At 37.3% G+C, this 19,832-nt stretch overlaps 1 protein-coding gene across 3 annotated transcripts in view; it reads right to left on the reverse strand.

Moving 5' to 3' along the window:
* TNPO1 (transportin 1) overlaps positions 1-19,832 on the reverse strand; it is a 101,540-nt gene that overhangs the window by 46,141 nt on the left and 35,567 nt on the right. For 2 of the 3 annotated variants that reach the window (XM_053588968.1, XM_053588982.1), the window contains exons 2-6: positions 16,475-16,588; positions 13,733-13,808; positions 8,383-8,532; positions 4,487-4,593; positions 1,778-1,911 (exon numbers count right to left, since the gene is read on the reverse strand). In XM_053588968.1, coding sequence (XP_053444943.1) covers positions 1,778-1,911; positions 4,487-4,593; positions 8,383-8,532; positions 13,733-13,808; positions 16,475-16,588 — 581 coding nt within the window. Of the gene's footprint in view, positions 1-1,777; positions 1,912-4,486; positions 4,594-8,382; positions 8,533-13,732; positions 13,809-16,474; positions 16,589-16,722; positions 17,199-19,832 lie in introns of those variants that run through there. The other variant, XM_053588974.1, reaches the window with a different exon arrangement.

Raw genomic sequence — 19,832 nt, forward strand, 5'->3', positions numbered from 1 at the left:
CAAGTGGATAGTAATAAACACTGAACAGAAACATTTCTGAATTGTTGAATTCTATCTAAAGTTCGAATCAAATTAACATCTACAAAATTAAAAATGAAAAAATATGTATTAATATTTAATACCCAGCAATGATGCATAAATTACCAGAAGTTTTTTTGAGTTTCCCGATTTTCTTTTAATTGCTAAGAATTGATTACAAAAAAGGGAATTTCCTAATAAACATACAAGGGAAAAATTGCCACCTGGATGGAAAAGACAAAATGTATCCCTAGCTGACACCACACACTCAGAGATGCCAGATAGATATATTGAGGTCTGAAAACGAAAGTGAAGAAAAATATGCAAAGTATCACACTTTTTTACCACCTTACTTAAAATGTTAAAAGGACAGACTTCTTGGGGAACATGAACTACCCATTTAAAAATGTCTAGGAGAATAACATTTTGAAAACATATCATTTACATGCATTGACCCTACAACAAATTTCTACTGAATACACACAATTATCATTTAAGAAAAGTTAACTAAAATCCAGATAAAAAAGAATAAGAATTAACTAGAAAATTATAGTATGAAAGAGATTTCTAATCATAATGCTGACACCATAATCCTTTGGAACGAGTGCAGCCTAGGATTTTGAAGAAAACTCCAGTGGGCACCTGAACTAGTAGTAGTTAGGACCTATGAACTCTAAGTTCATGCATTTGGGACCCTAAATAAAATCACCTTTAAGAAATGCATACCTTCTACTTAAAATAGTAATATGATGTTACTACATAAAAGCACTCAGCACTGAACACTGTAAGCAAAAAAACCCCCAAAACCCAAAAGACCAAAAATAACTAAGAATCTGAAGAGAAATGTCTTCCACAGTAACAACAGGCAAAAAGGACAAGCTAGAGAAAATTTTATATAGTAACTGACTTCCTGCCTAAAATATAGCAGATAGAGGACTGTGAAGTTATAAAGTCTTACATCAACAACACAACAAAGACACCATGATAATTATAGCTCAACAGGAGAATTGATAAATTTAATCAAAGGTGACTTTAATATCTAAATATATTATTTCAACAACTATATGGCCAAGACACTGTCCTAAGCACTAGGGATACACAGTGAACAAAGACCAGGTTAACTTCAAGACCAGCCAACCAGGTCTACTGTGTCATTTCAGGATGTACTAAAAAAATCCTGCCACTTTCAGGCTTGTAACATTTTTTTTGGAAATAGATGTAAAATCCTTAAACTAATGAGAATAAATCTTCATTAAAATTCAGTTAAAAGCAGAAAACAGGTCTGGATTGGGCCTGAAAATAGGAGAAGGGGCAGAGGATGCTGTATGTTTAGAAGCTCAAAAACTTATAGTTCATGATTTCTGATAATCTTAACTCCAGGGGACAAGGATACGTACCAAGTATTACTGGAATAACTTGTATCACACAGCCACAAAGGAACTTGGCAAGATAAAAAGTGACAAGTAAAAACCCCACAACTAATCTTGGCCTTAAACAAAAGAAGGTGAACTGACTGTTAACTATTACGAATATAACTAACCATGCAGAAGATAGGAAAGTATGTCATACTTAATGAAAATTTCATCAGAGCCAATATTTCACAGGTTTCATTATTAAAACAATAAATTTCAATTACGTAAGTTCACCTTGTTGAATATCCATTATCTTTTGCTTATCACAAAAATTATTAGGTAAGGAAAAATAAGGTAGTGGCCAGGCTATAGCAAAGTTTATGGATTAATACTGGTTATATAAATACCTTATTTTTGGACTACTGTGCTTGAAGAACTGCAAAAATTTGGGAATCATGATGTTGAGAGGACGATCTAAAACATCACTATCTAAAATTTCAGCCGAATCTTCACATATTTTTTGAAGAGCACCAAATGCTCCCTGTAAAAGACACATTTTTATATTATTAGAATTCATTAGAAAATGAGCCCATTTAAAAGCAAAATTAAGGAATGTTGTAATTTACATGGATTAATGTTCTCAGCCTATATAAACTGACAGCAGCTAAAATCCATAAATCAAATAATTCAATTTAAAACAAATTATACTACAGAATATCTAAACTCTGTCTAAATATAATGGGGTACAATTTAAATTTAGCAATGCGTAACTTAAGAGAACTGGAAAATATTTTGGTTGGCAAAGATTAAATACCAGCTTGTTAAAACTGAATGTAAAACTCAACGCTTACATGAAGTCTATTTAACTACTGTAACACTTCACTTTTTGAAGCTTGAAGAGGTCATAAACGGCTTTAAAGTCACTTACATATATAAAACCACTCATTGGGTAACTGGTGACAAAATCTGTCAAAAGGGCAGGCAATTCAAATTGGCAACTATTTCCCTATCTTCTTTACGCCTTATAATTATCAGTAGTAAATGGGGTGGTACAGTTAATTTAAAAGGCATCCAGCATTAAGTATAGGCAATTACCCAATATCCTTTTGGAGTTTAATATATTTTAAAAATATTAAATTTGGAGATTTTTTAAATTTAAAATTTAAAAATATAAAATTTCAGTCATAGATTTGACACGCTTAAATATTAGAAATTTTAACTGTCATGTCAAAATAGCATATTTGACTAATAACGTCTTTAAAAAAAAATTTTAGGTTTGAAAGCTTGTTAAGGCTTAGCACCATAGCACAGTGGTTGCAGCGCTGGCCATACACGAGGCTGGCAGGTTCGAACCCAGCCCGGGTCAGCTAAACAACAATGACAACTGCAACAAAAAATAGCCAGGCGTTGTGGTGGGTGCCTGCAGTCCCAGCTGCTTGGGAGGCTGAGGCAAGCGAAATCGCTTAAACCCAAGGGTTGAAGGTTGCTGTGAGGTGTGATGCCACAGAACTTTGAGGGCAACACGAGACTGTCTCAAAACAAACAAACAAAAAAAACCCAACCAAACATTAAGAAAGAAAGAAAAAAAAAGAGCCCATTAAAATCAAATTAAATATGAACTCATTACTTACTGTGGCAAAATAAAAATTAAAAATTTCAATACTAAGCAATCACTCTATTCTAACATCTGAAAAATCCACATCTTTAGTTCAGACAGATGAGAATACTGTTTATTTAAAGTAAAATTTCCGGGTAGTAGCTCCACAACTCACAATTAACTGCAGTTTTAACTTTTTATTCTTAAAAAGTATTTACAATTTCAATCTTTTATGTTATCACCATCACACTAAAGCATTATTTAAATGTAATCAACTGCTGTTACATGATGACTAAATATTTAGTTTTTCTGTAATCTTATCAGTGCATTCAAACATTTTTGTGTAGATAAGAATGAAGAGGTGTTTTTTTTTTTTTCTTTTAGGGAGGGAGAAAAGTGACTTTAAACACTACTTTGCTAACACTCCCTCTTCTCCCCATCTTCTCTATTTCTCCTTCCCCCAGATGGGTCAGGCAACAAATCTTCAGGTGGTTAACACTGCCTGATCCCTTTTTGTTAGGTTATGCCTGTGCCTGCACTGCCTGCAATCTTTGCACTCTTTTGACAGGGAGAGATGATCACTATTTTAGAGAGTAAAATTACCTAAAATGGCTTCCACTTAAAAAAGATTTCTACTCAAATTGGAAGCCTACTAATGAAAGAGATACTTAAAAGTATTTATTAACAGTGAAAAATTATAAAAGAAGAAATCCAAATAGACCAATTCTCACCTCCTCAAATGAAAATATTGCTGATCTAATCAGTGGCAAAAAATAAGAGATCAGAGTTAATGTATGATTAAAACCAGAGAAGTCAGACATACCCCAGATGTCATACAACAAGTAGCACAAAAACAATTTAGAGGAAACAAAAAAGTACTCATGGTCTGAGAATTTGATAATTTCAGTCTATCTTTAATAAAAAAAATACATTAGGATGGGCATGGTGGCTCACACCTGTAATCCTAATACTCGAGGAATCAGAGGTAGGATAATCTCTTGATCAGTAGTTTGAGATCAGCCTGATCAAGAGCAAGGAGACTCCATGTTTACTAAAAACAGACAAATTAGCTGGGCATTGTGGGAGGTGCCTGTAGTCCCAACTACTTAGAAGGCTGAGGCAAGGGGATATATAGCTAGAACCCAGGAGTTTGAGGTTGCTATGAGCTAGGCTAATGCCACAGCATTCTAGCCTGGGCAACAGAGTAAGACTCTGTCTTAAAAAAAAATATATATATATAAATAAATAAATCACATCAACAGATTAAGCTTGAAAATAGGTTTGTTACATACATAAATATCCAAGAATAACTTCGGAATAGAAAAACAGAGGACATCTCAATGTAACAGTCTACAGAAAACAGTAAGCTAAATGATTCATCAATGTGAAACACAAAGGTAGCTTCAGGCTACCAAGTTTTGAAATTGTGTATTTCAGAGGAAATGTCTTTCCAAAAGGTTGCTAATACACAACAAGAAAAGTAGAAGAGAAAAATTATGTATAGAACAAATACCCTTACCTCACAGGTGTTGTAATCTTCGGAATCCAACAGACTACAGAGTTTCGGTAAGAGGTCAGGCCAATTCTGCAATTCTCCCTTGGAGGCTATGGTTGTAATCAAAATACCTTGAAAGAAAATACACATCTTTAGGCAGTATCTACACTGTGTTACATACTGCCATGTGAGCAACCGTATGTGGGTGCACGCATACACACACATTTAAATATCTGGGTGCACACACACACGCACATTTAAATATCCTACGCAAGATTTCCAAATCACATAAATAACATTCACCAGTAGATCCCTCCATCACCACAGCCTATCTGTAGAAAAACCATAGCATCGACCAGATGTTTCTAATCTTGTTTTCCAACAATTCATCGAGTTTTTTAGAAAACTTACCAACCAAGTATCTGTACAAACAATTGCAATTTGCTTTACTCTGATGAAACCAGGGACGGCTTCGTCAATTAACTCTAATTCTATACATACAAAAGAGCAGAACAAAAATATACCAACATGTCAGCAGCACCTCCAACTGTGTGATGAGTTTGCGAGTCTTTTAGGTTCAAATAAGACACGTTAAGAAGCCAAGAACAGCTCCCTGACTTAATTTAGATCCACAGCCAAAGACCATGGTAGAGAAAATTAAAGATGATGAACATGACTTAAGAATAATCCCACTTGTTCAGTCTGTTTACAACACTCTTCCCTCATGGAGGCTGGCTACGCGCTTCTACAACAGTTCCCACTTACTGGGTGAAAGCCGAGTTGCCAGAAAGGTGATCTTGGAGGATGGGTGGCACATGCTGACTGATCATCTTGTTTTGACTGATTGGATTATTTCAACTGTGTTGTGCAGCTGAGCTGCTATAGTCAATGGATTATGCAAATACACAAAAATGTAACACAGAAGTTTTGCATTAATACAAACACAAAAGTTTTGTGTTAACATTTTTCTCCGCCTTAGTAAATACGCCACTAATAATGTTTACAGATTATCTTAAAGAGTCTAAACTGACAGTATGCAAATTATATGTACTCTAAACTGCAACTATTAATCTGTAAAAAGTTTGAAAATTCAGTGGGTTATATGTAAAAATGCCTAGCACCTAGTCAGCATTTAATGATTATTACTGAATAAAAAATCCCTGTGTTGGGCATATATAAATTTTCTTTGAATTTTCTACCTTTAGTTTTGAAAAGGTTGCTCTCAGTGACAAAGAAAAAAAATCCCTTACAACAAAATAGCCTTCTAGCAAAAATCTAAAAGCAGCAACACCTGATCCCTTTGGCCAATTATTCTTTCCTGAACACAAAAATATAAAACTGAGGTAAAGAGAAAGCTCTTAATCTGCCTAAAAGCCACATATGTCTTAAATTTTAGACTGTAAATAGGTAATAATTAATGAAAATTAAATACAATCTACGACTTGGTTTTTTTATTAAAATCATAGCTGTGTACATTAATGTGATCATACAACTTGGTATTAACAACAGATGGCTGACATTCATCACTTCTGCTAGAAGAGCATTAAAATATGTTGACAGACTGACAAACTCCAAACTTATCTGGCCCCATCATCTCATCTACTCTTGAAAAATCATCTAATACCCAGCATAGCTGCATGAAGTGAAAGGTGACAGATGTTCCTCAGTATTTACAACAATTATGGGAATCAAATAGGTGTGCTTGGCAACAACTATTAAAATCTTAAATGCTTAAGAGGAGGTATGGAGGGACAAAAGTTGTCTTTTATTTTTAACTAACATAGGCAGGCAGATCATTTCATCATCCAAGCTGCTTAACTTATTTAAAGCTGCATTATAGGCTTTTTAAAAAGGAAAAATTTACATATATGTGAAAAAGAAATGTAATGAACTAAATGTATCCACCATTAATTAGGCTCAACAGTCATTAATACATGGTCAATCTTGTTTCACCTGTATTTCTACCTATATCCACCTTCCTAATTATTTTTGATCAAATCTCAGATATCATGGCATGTGCAAATAATATTGCCATTATGTATGAAGCTCCTTCAGTTATTTTTAGTGAAGCAGAGTAAAAAAACTAAATAAAAACCATGTGATTTCTAAATAGAAAACTGCAGTGGCCTCTCACAATTAAAATACTGAAATACCTACTTAATATAAATTAGAAATAAAACCAAAGCTGTATCATATTCTATTAACAGACACCAAGAAATAAAATTATGCTCATGTTATCAATTTCACTTCTTTCAAAGTAAATCAGAAGATACTTAATATGTTCCCGATATAAACCTAGCTCCCAGGTATGTTCAAAAACCTCTATAGAAGGCAAAAAGAAATCCAGCACTCACTTGGAGATAACACCAATTCTTCTCTCCCCAGTACTACCCTGTTTCCCTGAAAATAAGACAGTGTCTTATTTTAAGGTGTGCTCCCAAAGATGCGCTAGGTCTTATTTTCAGGGGACATCTTATCTTTCCTGTAAGTAGGTCTTATTTTCGGGGAAACAGGGTATTAACTTCTAACCTTTCAAATTAAAAAATGCAAAGTACTGAAGTTTGAACCAAGTTTAGGGAGAATGCAATCTACTATCTAATTTCTACACCTTGTGCTCTCTTTCTCTCAGCTAAATTGACATCTCTCAAGAGGAAATAAACTTCTTTCCAAAATTCCACTATACCTATGAGGAATTTTCTTGATTTTACATAGGCTGGCATACACTCACCATTCTTATCACCAGTGTCAGGAATAGGTAAAGCCTTAAGGGGGTATTATATTAGGGTACATTAGAATAACCAAGGAAATCCTTTTTCAAACTACAAATGCCCTACCCCATCAGTCTCCACGCTTTTTGGTACTGGGGACCCATTTCATGGAAGATAATTTTTGCACAGACACGGGAGGATGAATGGGACAGGAGGCTGAGCTCAGGCAGTGATGTTTTGTACCTGGTTCCTAAAGGCCACAGCCTGAGGGTTGGAAATCACAGCTCTACCCTCATGATTGCATTATTGTACACACAGCTATGATTTAATAAAAACCAACGACAACAACAACAAAAAAAAACGACCAATAATGGCACTATTTATTACAATACAAGAATGTCTGGAGAAGTCACAGAGCCTCTGTTAACTTCTAACAAGACAACAGGTACAAAACTAAAGACCTCTTAATGAAAGTGTTTGACTCATTTAACCGAATTCCATTTAACCAACCTGGTAAATTAACAGACACTTGCTTTCCAAGTCCTTGTTAAATAAAATTAAACTGCTTAAGCCCATGGCATACTGAATGCCCCATTAGCAGGCAACTTAAGAGTATACCTGCCTATTTTTATTCCACTAGTTGATATGTGTGCTCCCAAATCAACTTACAGCAATTACTGTAATTAAGCATTTTAATTCAGTACTACATAAACCGAAAGTCATCTTTCCCTGAAAACAGGCTAAACATTCTGAAAAGACTAAAATATAGCTACTGAATTAGGTATATAATCAAGGCAAATATTAAAAAAACAACTGAGAAAACAGTAAAAATTTAGGATCCCATACTTAAGTTTTCAAAATTCGAAGTGTTTCATTACATGTAAAAATGAAAAGATATTGTACTCCAGGCATTTTCCAAGATAGACAATACAGAACTCCAACAGCATACTCAAAGAAAATGTAATAGTCCTAAATTAATATCACTCACCAATACCTCATTTTAACTAATCTGATTAAGCCAAGTTTGCTAAAGCTCTCTTATCCAGGGTCACTGATCTTTTACTATGATCAGCATTTCAAAAGCATTTAAATTCAATGAAAATTTGTCTCATATTTAACATGAAATAGATTAAAATTCCTATGGAAACTGTCATCTCTAAAACATGATCCACTTAGAAACAGAGTAAGCAAAATTGTTGTAATATAACTTACCAACTGTAGCTCTAATTAGAGGAGAGGAGTCACCAATATTATTTAAACATTCACTTTTAATAAAATCTGTTACACCATTTGGGAAGTTCTGAAAATGTGCTTTTACATTATTCTTCAAGATGAGACCACTCAATGATCTTGTAGGTTCATCTGTAATAAAACAACATCATTTAATTTCACAGATTTCAAAATGTGTCATAGAAGAAAACTTCTATAAGTTGACTACCCAAGGGGCTGTAAAAAAAAAAAAAAAAAAAAGGCCAACGTAAGGATCTAGGCTTTCTGTACGGACACAAACATGAGCATTTCCGGTCTGTGCGAATTAAGTCAACTTGAGGTGGTCAACTATGAAGGTTCTACTGCATTTACATTCAAAAGGTGACTGTGAAAGCCAGCAGGGGGGCATTTCTAGCACTTTGGGAGGCCAACTACTGAGCTAGTTTGACACTGGCCTAGGCAATAGCAATCTCAAAAATAAATAAATAAGATGATTGTGACACATTTATTTTACTATAATTAGTGAAATGAATAATTGAATACCAACAGATGAACTCCTGATTTATATATGTCAAGGTTTCTCAATCTTAGCACTACTGACATTTTTTTTTTTTTTTGTAGAGACAGAATCTCACTTTATGGCCCTCGGTAGAGTGCGTGGCCTCACACAGCTCACAGCAACCTCCAACTCATGGGCTTAAGCGATTCTCTTGCCTCAGCCTCCCAAGTAGCTGGGACTACAGGCGCCCGCCACAACGCCCGGCTATTTTTTGTTTTTTGTTTTTTTTTTTTTGCAGTTTGGCTGGGGCCGGCGCCTTACCGACTGAGCCACAGGCGCTGCCCAGCACTACTGACATTTTGATGGTAGTTTGGTACATTGACAATTCTTTGTTGTCAGGTTGCTATCCTGTGCATTGTAAGATGTTAAGCTGCATCATCAGCCGTAGATGCCAGTAGCACCCCTCTAAATTGTGACAACCAAAAATATCTCCTGGGAGGCAAAACTGCCCTTGAGAACCCTTAATTTAGTTTCAGAGGTGCTTTACAGATGGACGCTGTACTCAACCTTTATTGTTACTTGGTATAAACAGAATAGTTCTGAAAGTATTTGTTACTAAAAATATACTATTAAAAATATGAGTGGAAAAAGTATATGGGATTGGGTGGCTCCTGTGGCTCAAGGAGTAGGGCGCCGGTCCCATATGCCAGAGGTGGCAGGTTCAAACCCAGCCCCGGCCAAAAAAAAAAAAAAAACAAAAAACTCAGCCCTGGCCAAAAACTGCAAAAAATAAATAAATAAAAGCCAATTCAGTTAAAAAAAAAACAAAAAAAGTATATGGGATTATCTTCACATAAATATAGTTGTCATAAACTTATTTTTCATTTGCCTCTGAGCTTAAAAGAAGTATAGTATCAGGCTTGGCATATAGTAGCTTACACCTCTCATCCCAGCAGTTTGGAAGGCTGAGGTGGGAGGATTGCTTGAGAATATCCATGAGTTAGGAGCCTGTAGTGTGAGCTATGACAACACCACCACCTATACTTCTAGCCTGGGTGACAGAACAAGACGGTCTCTTTAAATAAAAAAAAGAAAAGAAAAGTAAAGCAAGAAAGCTTTCAAAATCTTATACACCACCAATATTTGTAATCGTCGAACACACACTGAATGGTTATTTATTTAAAAATGGCTAAGTGCTTCCCAAGTAGCAGTGCATTTAATCCTTACAACTTCATTAATACAGGTGTGATTAACCCCATTGCACAGGTGAAGAAATTAAGGCCTTTGCCAAAGTCACACAAGGCTACCAACTGGAGAAGCCAAAATTATCAACCTTTGGAGTCTGGTTTCAGAGCACACACTCTGAACCATTCCATAAAGGAATATAAAACAAGATGACGCTAAGGAAGCACTATAATTTTACCTACTTTATTAAAAAAAAAAACCCAAGCTTGTTCTATGTGGTTAGTACTGTGTTTCCAAAGTCTGTATAGCACTGAAATCTTCAAGGGCTAAGCACACTCAGAGGCAAAAAGAAAAAAAAAGTTTCTCTGCACATAAACCCCATTCAGGTCATCACAGCTACCCAACCCTTTTACATCTAAAAAATGTTTTTCCATTTTCAATTGCAATCATTCCAATGAGTAACTTAAAACCTATTTCTAATTCTTCTTAAAAATTTAAAACTGTCATGAAATAAATTAAGTCAGATATTTAACTTTCTCAAGTGTGTCTTTAGTGCCTAATAATTCAGCCAAGTAATTATTTTAAATGGCACAAGTACCTGTAAACAAGACAGTATATTGTTTTTATAATAAAAGTATGAATTTTAATAAGCCACAACATAAAGCAAAACAATTTAAAAGAATATATCCTCTTAAAATCCATTTTAAAAGGCCACTTTTCCTTTAAGACTTTAACTAGAATTTATCCACTTGTGAAATGAGGGAATTAGAGCAGCTGATCTGAGGTCCCTTCCAGATCTAAAACTTTAGTCAGTGATTCAATGATAAAATTACTAAATAATCCCAGTACTTTGAGAGGCTGATGAGGTAGGAGAATCGCTTGAGGCCAGGAGTTCAAGTCCAGCCTGGACAACAGGGCAAGACCTTGTCTCCAGAAAAAATAAAATTACCCAGGCATGGTGGCACATGCCTGCAGTCTTAGCTACTACTCGGGAAGCTAAGAGGGAAGACGGCGGGAGCCCAGAAGCTTGAGGTTGCAGTGAGCAATCATTATACCACTGTACTCCAGCCTGGGTTACAAAGTGAGACCCTGTCTCTTAAAAAAAGATTATTAAATAATAAGCATTTTCATTTAAAGATGTTATTTATGTTCTTTCACTAAGATGGCCACAAAACAAAGATTTAAAGAAAAAAATAAATATGGCATATAGCAAACTATATTCCCATCTTCCTGGGGAGGGGAAAATGAGTCAAAATAAGAAATATCAACTGTTCACAAATGTAAAATTCCTACTATGTCCTTTGAGAAACTGCACCCATTGAACAGAAGAAATACATTTTAGAGTCAAGAAAACACAAAATATTTTCCAACATTTTATGGTTTTGTAATAGGTCTTTATGGAGGTAGTCGCTTCCAAATTTTATTGTTGCTAAGTAAGGTTTTTAACACAAGTACTTTTCAAGTACCCTTATGTCCCAAAAAAGCTTTAATCATGAGAATAATTTAACAATCTTAATTATTTGGAATGTAGGGGTGAAAACATGAGAGTAGACAGTTTGATAATAAAATTTGCAAAAGGCCAGGTGCAATGGCTAATGCCTGTAATTCTAGCAACTCTAGGAGGTGGGGGCAGGTGGATAGCTTGAGCTCAGCTCACGAGTTTGAGACCAGCCTGAGCTGTCTCTACTAAAAATAGAAAAACGGAGGCAAAAGGATCACTTGAGCCCAAGAGTTGCAGGTAGCTATGAGCTATGATGCCTTGGCACTTTACCCAGGGCAATAGCTTAAGACTCCATCTCAACAAAAATAAAATATTCAAGTAAAACAGTTATAGACTAGAAAAATTCACTTAAACATACTTCTTTAAAAAGCAAACAGGAGACTGATCAGAAACTAAGAAAAATTTACATATTAAGATACAATGTATTATAATTATACTTTTCAAACTAGAAATATTAATTGCTGAATTTAAAGACTGAATGAAAGAATTCCTAGATTCTTAAAACTTAAATCTGTGGCTCAAGGGGGTAGGGCGCCAGCCCCATATGCTGGAGGCGGGTTCAAACCCAGCCTCGGGCAAAACTGCAAAATAAATAAATAAATTTTCTATTACATCAGAGGTTCTCAACCTGTGGGTCGAGACCCACAGAAACTGTTAAAGGGCCACAGCATCATGAAGGTTGAGAACCACTGTATTATATCCTTCAATCAGAAGTTAACATCCATCCATTAACTACAAAATCATTTGAAAACAATGCAAACTAAATCACTATGTGTGAATTATCAAAATCTGACAACAGGATTACTGAAATTTTACTATCTGTTAAGACCATTAACCTGTTAAGAGTTTAGAGCTGAATGAAACCTTATAATCTGGTTGTGCAACACAGGTCTTTTCATGGCTGAGAGCAGCCAAGAAGTAAATTACTTCAACTCAAGAGTCTAAAACCTGTTATTTCACAACTCTAACTGCACTTTTGCTTCTAAAATACTGAATAGGGCACAGTGCTTTTATTTACAGGCTAGTCAGTTATTCAATAATATTTATCTTTTATGTGTCTGCAATGTTTTATGAAGGGAATACTCCAATAATGTTATGAAGAATACCTCTCACTACAATGTAAGCTCCTTGAGGGCAGAGATTTTTGTTTTGCTCACTTTTTCTCCCCAGAACCTGCAAATTGCCTGGCGAAGAGGTGGTGTTCAGTAAGTACTTGTGAAATAAAGTCTAGTGAAACTTTATGTGCTGTCAGGGAAGAATGACCACATCATTTAAAAACAAAAATCACACTATTCAGGCTTTAAATTGTCATAGAAATAATTTTAAAATTGTCTAACAGAAGAATTAATGAGTTTTATGTATTCTGTTAATAGTTTTAAAAAGTTATGAAAGTTTACTTATGATATCTTCTTTTTGCTAAATAATCTAAAAATGATATGTATAACCATATTAAAAAAGAACAAAAGGATTTAATTCAAGAGATCGACATAACCATCTCTGGATGATGGGCCAAGTGATCTTTCATTTTGGTTATATGACCTTCCTTTTTTTTTTTTTTTTTGCAGTTTTTGGCTGGGTTTGAACCCACCATCTCTGGCATATGGGGCCGGCACCCCACTCCTTTGAGCCACAGGCGCCACCCGACCTTTCCATATTTTATTACAATGATCACATATATATTCAGTTAATTTTTCTTTTTGAAAGACGGAGTCTCACTCTATCCCTCGTATAGAGTGTAGTATTGTCATCATAGCTTAATGCAAGCTCAAACTCAAGTGATCCTTCTGCCTCAGCCTCCCGAGGAGAAGTTGGGACTACAGGCTCATGTCACATCTGGCTAATTTTTCTATTTTTTTGTAGAGACAAGGCCTTGTTCTTGCTCTGTGTATTAAAAGAAAATCAGTATTATATTCATGCATATAAGCACTAAAGCAAAACAAAGACTTTCCACATGTTTTCATTTGCAAACAATGAAGGAATTTATTATATAAACACTCAATTAACTGAATTCTTAATAAGCATGAAAATGCTTACACTAATAACGGCTTATACCCCATCCATAAAGCACTGTTTATAACAAAACGATATCCTTTGAAATGAATAATTCCTAGTATATTTTAATAGGTCATAAAAGTACTTTTAACAAGTTAAACACAAACTCTACTTACCTTCAGATTTTAACTTGGTAAGAACAAAAATCAAGTAGTTGTTAAAATCCGGATATTGATTGAGTTGTTCCAGTTTCTAGAACAAACAGTAGTTAAGGAAACTTCTCTGTGTAATCTAACGAAAAAACTAAGCATTTTTTATAAAAAAAAAAAAAAAAAAATCAACAATTGCCTTTGTGGTACTTTTAGTCGGCCTTTTTTTTTTTTTTTTTAAAACAAAGAATAAAGACATACTATTCCAGAAAAGCACTTGTGTTTGTTAAACCTCTTAAATCCTTTATGGACAAAATTTATCAATTTTATTCTAGCCAATATATCAATTATATAAAGCCAGCATTATAAGATTAATACACCACAATAATTATAAAATTGTTTTTCTCCAAGATCTAACATTTCCAGTGACACAAATTTGCACGTATTTTATTGCTGTTGACAGGCAACAGCAACATAATGTCTTTTTTGTTTTTTTTTGAGACAAGAGTCTCACCTGGTCACCCTCAGTAGCGTGTGAGTGCCCTGACATGACATCACAGCTCGCAGCAACCTCAAACTCTTGGGCTCCAGTGATTCTCTTGCCTCAGCCTCCCAAGTAGCTGGGATTACAGGCGCCTGGCACATTGCCTGACTTTTTAGAGATGAGGTCTCACTCTGGCTCAGGCTGGTCTCAAACCTGTGAGCTCAGGCAATCCACCCACCTAGGCCTCCCAGAGTGCTAGGATTACAGGCGTGAGCCACCATTCCGGCCAACGTAATGTCTTATTACATCTTTCATTCTTCAAGCCCCAACTGTCACCCCCTTCTAATTGAGTTTTACTACAAAGAATAACTAAAATGTTTTTACTTGACAGACTTAAAAATTTCTACTTAAATCCAAAATTCAGACTCTAGGTACACTTTATTAGCTGTTTATCACATACTTAATACCTTCAATGTTCAGAGAACAGAATGTATACTGAACTAGCAAAATACTATAATCTCTAGTAAAATTTCAAGGTGCAACCAAGAAAAACTCAGATGGTAACTTTTGCTTTAGTGAAAGGCCAAGATTAACAACATGCTGATATACCAATACATTTTTCATAAATATTTCCTGATAAGGTTTACTTTTTTAAAACTTGTGCTGTATCTACTTATATTGTTGTAACGGTTTTTCAAAAAGTGCGCAAGCCTACACAAAACATTCTTTAGGAGATAACAAGGATACTATTAGGTGCTCAGAAAAATATAAAGCAGCATATATTTTTAATTAAAATACTGTTTTCCTGTCACAGAACAGGAATTTGTTCTTACTTAGATGACACGCTAAGCCCCACTAAGCCCCAGGCACACAGAATAAACTGTAAATCGACTGTAAATTGTGCCCAAGCACAATACCCAGCATATAAAAGGTACTTAATAGACTAAAACAAGGAGTAGACATATAGTGCTACATAAGAATTACATGCATGTCTGCTTATTAAGAAATAAGCAATTATGTCATATAATACCTACAATTTAATTGAATATCAATTTCTATCATTCCTGGAACTGTGACAACACAATTAAGACTGAGACACAACTACTGTTCTTTCCTCAGTACTAGCAGTACTCAGATAAATGACAAAAAAAAAAAAAAAAAAATCCAACAGATCATCATTATCTCCTTAAGTTTTAAACAGGCAGTATATTAACAAACTGAGTACTTATTTTGCGATCTATTGAGGATTTTAGGTTACAGCAAATGCAATACTTCTTCAAAACCCTTCGGGTCAATAACATCATCTTTATAGTATTTTAAATTTAAATAAGCTCAAACATAAAAAGAGCTTACTTACCAAATTCCATTATGACGTAATTTTGCTGCTTATTGACAATAAAAAGAGACTTTTATGAAAAAAGCGTTTTCTAAACTGCATTATAATGGCTTAAAAGAACAGAAGTAGATTATTTATGATCTGGTTAACTTATTTCCTTTACTAGATCCACTAAGAGCTCTCCATTTTTCTACGGTTTAGGGGACCACAAAAACCATACAGAGAAGAGGTTTTCCTTCTTAACCCTTTCTGTTTCTAAAACCGTAGCTACACCAGCACACTTCCTAAGGCCTTAGATAATTGTGCAACGAGCCTTGTGCCAAAGCTTTAAAAAGAAAATCTCACTTAGGAGCCAGGTCACTTTGCAACAGGTATTAACACGAACAACTCAGGGGTGAGGCACTAACAGAGACCCCTTTCCTCCACCTGTAGGTCCTCCGGCCCTTCTAGGGCAAGGGCCCGGAAAAACCTCCGGTCCAACACAAGGGTAGTTCAAACCCCGCGCCACCTCCACCCATTTCTGGCCAGTCGGCCGGCGAGCCTCGCCGCTCACACTGAGCCCTCCAGCTCCGCCCGTCGCCCCCACCTCGCGGGGCGCATTGTGTGGGCCCTGGCCGCTCCCGCCCGCGCCGCTCTCCACCCGCTCGGCAGGTCCGCAGCGGGCTGGGACGTGGCGGCCAGGCCCGCGCACATGTCGCGATCTCGGGCGGTGGCCCGGGAGCCCCCGCCTCCCGCGGGCCGGAAGCCGGCGGCGTGAACCGCACGCGGCGATGCCCCGAGCCGGGGCAGGAGGGCCGCGTGCGCGCGGAGAGAAGGTAGGGATCAGAGGGAGAGGGAGGACTGAGAACTGAGGGAGGGGGAGGGGCGGCGGGAGCCCCCCGGCCGCCGGGAGCGGGCTCGCAGCGCGGGGCCAGCTGCGCGGGCGGCGGCCTGGCCTCGGAAAGGATACTTGTTGCACAGTTCTCTGGATGGTGGTGTCTGGGGACTGGGACTCCTTCAACAGCTGCAGGATTTGCTGAAGTCCTTGCTCGTCAGGTTTCCACTCATACTCCATCTTGGTTTGCTGCAAATAAAGCCAGACACAGGAAGAGACGGAGCAAATGTTACTCTCCTGTGCACAGGCCCGAGGGCTTCTCGCGCCGAGCAAACCCCTTCTCCCCGCCACAACGACCCCAGCGCTCCCCAAACGACTCGGACCTGCCCGGGGTGGCCCGAAGGAAGTCTGGGACGCTGAAAGCCGGAGGAACTGCTCTCAGCAGCCCGGCCGCCAACGTCTGCTGCTGCTGCTGCCGCCGCGGCCGCCGAGCGCAAGGAGCCGACCAGACTGAGTCACCGCGAATTTGCAATCTGGCCCCAAGATCCGCTCGCGGGAGCCCCCTGGGTCCTAGTGCCACGCCGTTTCTCCAGCCCAACCCTACGCTTACTCCGACCAGAATCTAACTAACTTAAGGACTCATCAAAAGCCAAGCCTTATCAAAACCTCTGCGAAACACCTGAAGAGACTGATTTGGACGTATTAGTTATTTTAGGTAAACATGATGCATTAACAAAAAATGACTGAAATAGGGAAAAAAGACTGATAATTCCCCTGACAGTTCAACAGATAGTGAAGAGCAACAAAACTGTTTACAATTTAATATTTAAGCAGTAAACATTAATATTTAGTCAAAAGTAATGACACACTGCTATCAGAACCCACACCTTGAGAACCATTAAATGCAACATTTGCAGAACTTGACTGAAAAGAATTGCGTTCTTTCATAAACTTCAACTTTTGAACTATTAACGGAAATAAATTCCATCATGAAATTACTACATTCCACAACTACGGAGTAAAATACAAGAAAAATCAGGGCGGCGCCTGTGGCTCAGTTGGTAAGGCGCCGGCCCCATATACCGAGGGTGGCGGGTTCAAGCCCAGCCCCAGCTGAACTGCAACAAAAAAATAGCCGGGCGTTGTGGCGGGCGCCTGTAGTCCCAGCTACTCGGGAGGCTGAGGCAAGAGAATCGCTTAAGCCCAGGAGTTGGAGATTGCTGTGAGCTGTGTGAGGCCACGGCACTCTACCAAGGGCCATAAAGTGAGACTCTGTCTCTACAAAAAAAAAAAAAAAAGAAAAATCATAGTATAGCAATACAACTGAATGCTATTATATTTTTTGCCGAGTAAAATACAAGAAAAAGAATGTAATTTTACAATTCGGTAGTCTTTAATTCTATGGGAATATCTTCACATACTTCATTTTCTTGTTTGATTCTCATTACAACCTAATGAGGTGTTATTAACATTTACCCCCATGTGGCAACTAAGATTAAAAAAAAAAACTGAGTAAACTACCAGAGTTAATCAGTGAAGACTGGTAAGAATATAGGTTTCCTAATACTACGAGTTACATCTGCTACAGTCAACTGAAACTATTATACCAATGACAGTTTCGTTAAAACTGAATACTTAAAAACAAAAAAACTTAGGTATCAAGCATGGCTTACCTGTAGTAAAAAAAAAAAAAAACAAAAAAAACCAAACTGAGTTTGATAAAGGGGAGTATTTTTAATGTCATACATGATGGTTTGACAGCTGAAGGTAGTCTTTTTCTAGCAGAGATTGAAAAAGTACCTGACCTTACTACACCTCTCTAGTTTTATTTCTTTCTTTTAAAAATCTCTTTTCCTCTCTTCTTCACTCTTACTTTCTGATTAATATTTTAAAATTTCTGATTTTACCACTAAGTTTTACTGACTTCCTAAATGACCCAATCCAATAAACCCTTCTTACACAGACAAAAAGAACCCTCCCCAAACAAAAACCACCATCATCTGGACATAACATCAGTTGTTACTGTAGTGTTTTTATTCCAGCCTTCATTCTATGTTTATAGGCACATTATTATAAGGGTGGGATTTTACTATTTCTTGTCTGACTTCATGTATTAAATATAATAGCATTCAATTTATTGCTATACTACATTTTTTTTTTTTTTTTTTGAGACAGAGCCTCAAGCTGTCACCCTGGGTAGAGCACCATGGCATCACAGCTCACAGCAACCTCCAACTCCTGGGCTCAAGTGATTCTTCTGCCTCTGCTTCCCAAGTCGCTGGGACTGCAGGCACCTGCTACAGCGCCCTGCTATTTTTTTGGTTGCAGCCGTCATTGTTGTTTGGTGGGTGGATTCGAACCCGCCAGCTCTGGTGTATGTGGCTGGCACCTTAGCCTCTTGAGTCACAGGCGCAGAGCCTATACTACAATTTTTATAAACTTTTGACATGAGGTAACACAAAAATATACAAATTATAGGCATAAAGTAGATAAATGTTTACAAAGTAAATACAACCAGCTCAAGATAGAGATCATTACAGGTAGCAAAGTTTCGTTTTTTTGCCCATTCCCAGACATCAACTCTTCCCCAAAGTTATCTCTAGTATAGTTCTTAATCACTATTTCTTCTTTTCTTTCCTTCTTTTAACTTAAGAAACTTTTTTTTTTTTGTAGAGACAGAGTCTCACTGAACCGCCCTTGGGTAGAGTGCCGTAGTGTCACACGGCTCACAACAACCTCTAACTCTTGGGCTTATGCGATTCTCTTGCCTCAGCCTCCCGAGCAGCTGGGACTACAGGCGCCCACCACAACGCCCGGCTATTTTTTTGTTGCAGTTTGGCCGGGGCTGGGTTTGAACCCGCCACCTTCGGCATATGGGAATGGCGCCCTACTCACTGAGCCACAGGCGCTGCCCAGCTTAAGAAACTTTTTAAAAAATTACAGAAACTATAATAAATGAAACAACATGGTTATATAAGGTAAGTTAAGTCCATTTTACCTCCCTGAGAGAATCAATTTTTTTTCTTTTGCAGAGACAGAGTCTCATTTTATGGCCCTCGGTAGAGTGCCGTGGCCTCACACAGCTCACAGCAACCTCCAACTCCTGGGCTTAAGCGATTCTCTTGCTTCAGCCTCCCGAGTAGCTGGGACTACAGGCGCCCGCCACAACGCCCGGCTATTTTTTGTTTTTTTTTTTGCAGTTTGGCCGGGGCCGGGTTTGAACCCGCTACCCTCGGTATATGGGGCCGGCGCCTTACCGACTGAGCCACAGGCGCCGCCCGAGAGAATCAATTTTAACAGTTAAATGTGAATCCTTCTACATTCTATTTTCAAACACACGCGTGGTTTTTCCTTTTTTTTTTCTTTTTCTTTTTTGCAGTTTTTGGCTGGGGCTGGGTTTGAACATGCCACCTCTGGCTTTTTTTTTAACTTCACTTTGTTTTCAACTGTAGCAAATTCAAAATTTTTTTTTTGTAGAGACAGAGTCTCACTT

Source organism: Nycticebus coucang, chromosome 1 (genome assembly GCF_027406575.1).
Source record: "Nycticebus coucang isolate mNycCou1 chromosome 1, mNycCou1.pri, whole genome shotgun sequence".
NCBI lineage: Eukaryota > Metazoa > Chordata > Mammalia > Primates > Lorisidae > Nycticebus > Nycticebus coucang.